A 4,175-nucleotide genomic window follows, 5' to 3' on the forward strand; every position below is an offset into this window, starting at 1 on the left:
AAACAATACAAAGCGCCCTCTACAATAAAGAGTCGTACAATTCACTAGAATTGTAGAGCTGGAGAAAAGGAGACGGAGTCTCTGTCGAATAGTTCGAATTACTCCGTTTTTATTGAATAAATATTGGGAGATATTGGCATATCGGAAATCCAGAGGTAAAGCTACAATTAACAGAGTTAATTCTCTCCTTCAAATATGAGAATGTTGAATTTTTTAATTTTTAACATACATAAATATAAATTATTCTAAATTTGAACTATTATTTGAAGTTATTACTTCGTGAATTCAAAATCGTAAATCTAATTACTATTAATGATTCTCCTATAATAGTCACTGACTGAGAAAATGAGCGGTTATTGCGGAGTGTGTTCCTCGTATGTACGTCAAGGAGAGAGTTCCTACTCCGTGTCCAGAGAACGTACATCCCTTTCCAACGTGGGCCTCCTCTTTAAAGTATTTGATATACTAGGACTCGAGCACAGCAACGACGGAATCATTTGCTACTCCTGCTATGAACTCATTGAAGAAATTGACTTTTTTGAGCACAATGCGGGACTCTCCAAGGATAAACTACGAGCGCGTCTATCTCTAGTCAGAGATGAGGAGAATGAAGAAATGGAAGAGAAGGAGGAGGAGGCTGACGGGAGTTCAAGTATTATGCGGAATGATCAGAGTGGAACAAAACAATTGGAAACGAATTCTTCCTCAATTGTCATCGACATCATTACTTCATATCAATTTGATCTCTTTAAACTAAGGCAAATTCTATATTCATTACTCGAATCGGATCCTTTATTTATCCATTTAATACTCAGTACATATAATTAATAGCCGCACAGCCTAATCCGGCTAAGAGCAATAACACATCTGTTTCAACGAAAATGTGAATTCACTTGATTAAAAAATATGTATATGACCCATCAACATAAAAAAAAAAAGATGGAAGTTTTTTCTCAAACGTTACACTTGTACTCTTAATCTTCTAATTATCTTATATTTTGTTAATCCTTCGAAAGCGACCCTGTGAATAGCTTTTAAAGATCGTACAAATTATGGATCAGTTATAGAAAAAAGAAAATAATAGATTGTACTTAAAAGGCCCTTATCAGAGCTAAAAAAAGTCTCCTAAATCAAACGTAGATTTTATACACTCTCTAATACTTATAAGTGTATCAATCCACCCCAGAAATAAGAATATAACGTCAGTAGTATACCAAAATAAGTCAACGAACTAATGGGCGTGTATATTAATTCAGTGAAACACTACATTTAATGAATTTTTATTCAATATTGCTGGCCCTTAATGAATTAAAAAAAATATTTTCTATGAAAAGGTTGATCTTATTCGGATTTGACTGTACATATTACTATATCCTATAAACTGATCGGATTTTTTAATTTAGTTAATTTAGATGTCCAAAGGATTACTGGCCAGCAATGAAAGAATTCGATAGCAAGATTTGCCATCTCTGTGGAAGTCTAAGCTTCCCTTCATGGAGAGATAAAATAAGTCATTATCTAAAATCTCATAGCCCTCAACTTCCCTTTATATGTCCCATTGATAACGAGTGTAAGTAATTTTAATAAATTGTAACAGTAGTTTTTATTTAGTTCATTTTTATTTTTTTTAAAGTCTTGACCGATCCCTTTGATTCTCATTTCATCCATGATCATGGATTTAAAGAATGGACATCAGAATTTTCCTTCTTCAAATTAATCGGAGAAACAGATACTTCCCTTAAAGCTGATCACGAACAATGCTCCAAGTGTGGCCTAATTTGTACAAATGAAATGGCATCTCTTTATCATTCTACCTTTCATCACCAAATGAAGCCGGAGCCTCTTACTAACTGTCTGTTTTGTCCAAATATATCTTCAAATTTAAAGGATTTAATTACTCATGTATTAAAAAGTCATTGTGGAATGACATTTAGTTTAAATAGTGATAAGTGTGATACTTTCGACTTGGAACAATGCTTAGATACACCTGATACATTTTTATGCAATATTTCGAAGATCAAGAATGAGGATAATGTGTTCCATGGAAATGATGGTCTCAATCAAACAAAACTCGACGAAATCCTTAGGGAACACTTGGAGACTCTAACTCAGATACCAAATCAAATAAATGATGATTCTGAAGGAGACGCTTGGGATATTAATAAATTAAATCGGATTCTTGATGATCCTAGGAATGAGGAAAACATTAAGGTCGTGGGCGAAAGAAAATGTTTTTCTTGCAAATTGGAATTTGAAACTCATATGAAAAAGGTATTGTGATATGAAATTGATAAAAAAATTTAAAAAAGTTATGATTTATATTAGATATGTCATAGGTCCCAAATGCATTCTTCAATTGAAGGTCCAACTTATCAATGCAATTTCTGTTCAAAATCCTTCTCAAATGAATCCAAGGCTACACTACATATGTTTGAAGAACATGGATACTCGACGCTGCATCCCTGGTACCTTTCTCAAGGTTTGATTACGAACTCTGATTACAAAATATCCTTGGGAAGTGGAAGGTATCAGTGTTGTATATGTGGCTTAAATTGCTCAAGCGATACAAATTTTCTCATTCATAAAATATCTTCTCATTCTTCCAATACTCCAGAGTACGACTGTAATTACTGCTTCGACAAATATCCTTCCAAATCAAGCTTGAGACTTCATGTTCTTATTGGTCATGGAAGTTATAAGTATCATTGCCCTGTTTGTAGTCTAACCTTTGATGAGTCGATTGAATTTTGTGAACATGTTGAAAGTGAGCACATCATAAATAAATTTGACCTTCCAATCGAATCCTCTTCCTCTGCAAAAAAGAAAGTAGTGACTTGTGATCTATGTCTTCTTAATGTTGAGGGACCTCGTATGCTTTCAAAGCATATGCTCTCTATTCATGGAATAACACTAGACTTTGATTGTAATAAATGTGGAAAGTTGTTTGAAAGTCAGCAGACTTTAGATGCTCATATGACAAGCATTCATGCAGGGAATCTGCACCTAAAGGATTTCATTTGCGAAAAATGTTCGCGTATGTTTTCAAGCAATCATCTCCTTCAGACTCATATGCGATCCCATTACAAAGGCAATAAAATAACTTGTGAAACTTGTGGAAAGACTTTTAAGTGGCAATCCTCTTTGGTGCGTCACACTCGTTTTGTACATAGTAGCCCGACTCTCTCCGTCAAATACGGTTGCAAATTCTGTGGAAAATCATTCAAGGATCAAAGTAGTTTGAAAGATCATGTATTTACCCATACTGGAGATAAACCTTTTAAGTGTGATGATTGTGGAAAAGGGTTTGTTCGCAAGTCTTTGTTGATGAATCATTTAGCTAAATGTTTAATGTGAAAGCAGCTTTGAATAATTTCACAGACTATATAAAGTAGGGAGGATTAAGATAAAATTAAATTTTAACTCTAAGATTCTTTTTTAAGAGCATATTTTAAGCACTCTGCGAGAAAACGACACCCCCTCCCCGCAAATTGTTTTTTTATTATAAATGCTCCTTTAATAAAATTTTATTCTAATTTTTTCCCCCTAACATTTATATCGTCCATGGTGTTGCTAGCTTTCGTCGTTTTGGGGGGACATATACCTAAAAGTCATCAAGAAATTGCAAGTTTTATATGTTACAATTTCTTCGTCTTAAAATGCATTATTTAACAGTGTTGTGTCAGTCCTGAATTAGGACTGAAGACTGCAGTCCCGTGCTTAAAATCTGTTCTAAAATCAACATTATTTCTTATTTTTTAAAAATCTGTCCTAGCATTGAGAGTCCGAAGTACAAACAATCTTAAGGACTGATCCTAAGACTGGACACCTGACCCAATACTATTATTTAATTACAATAGTAATCGCTCTAATTAACATTTATTAATTTTCATTTTGATCTATTAAAATTACATGGTTATTATGTAATTATAAGTAATGTAACTGTGGGCAATCTAACTTTATAATATGCCGCAGAATACTTATATTTTAGTAATTTTTATTAAAATAGTCAAAAATTACACCATTTATATGTATATATCATCCATGGAATATTCAATATTTGCATTTTCCTCATCCAAAGTATTGTAAATCCTTCATTTAAAATTATTCATCTTTCTCTTGTTTGCAACTTGTACAACATATATATATATATGATAAAAAAAATTAAGGGCTACTGA

General features: G+C 33.0%; 1 protein-coding gene across 6 annotated transcripts; it reads left to right on the top strand.

Moving 5' to 3' along the window:
• On the top strand, nucleotides 1-4,175 carry LOC121125236 (uncharacterized). 6 transcript variants are annotated; one of them, XM_040720384.2, is made up of 6 exons: nucleotides 1-155; nucleotides 331-758; nucleotides 1,413-1,570; nucleotides 1,634-2,271; nucleotides 2,326-3,388; nucleotides 3,773-4,175. In XM_040720384.2, the coding sequence occupies exons 2-5, from the start codon at nucleotides 346-348 to the stop codon at nucleotides 3,352-3,354; spliced, it is 2,238 nt and encodes a 745-aa protein (XP_040576318.1). In that variant the 5' UTR covers nucleotides 1-155; nucleotides 331-345; the 3' UTR covers nucleotides 3,355-3,388; nucleotides 3,773-4,175. The 6 variants fall into 6 exon arrangements, with proteins under 6 accessions (XP_040576318.1, XP_040576316.1, XP_071747670.1 ...); XM_071891569.1 differs by having other exon boundaries at nucleotides 5-155; nucleotides 1,404-1,570; XM_071891570.1 differs by having other exon boundaries at nucleotides 15-155; nucleotides 331-814; nucleotides 1,404-1,570.

The sequence above is a fragment of the Lepeophtheirus salmonis genome, chromosome 10 (genome assembly GCF_016086655.4).
Source record: "Lepeophtheirus salmonis chromosome 10, UVic_Lsal_1.4, whole genome shotgun sequence".
NCBI classification, from domain to species: domain Eukaryota; kingdom Metazoa; phylum Arthropoda; class Copepoda; order Siphonostomatoida; family Caligidae; genus Lepeophtheirus; species Lepeophtheirus salmonis.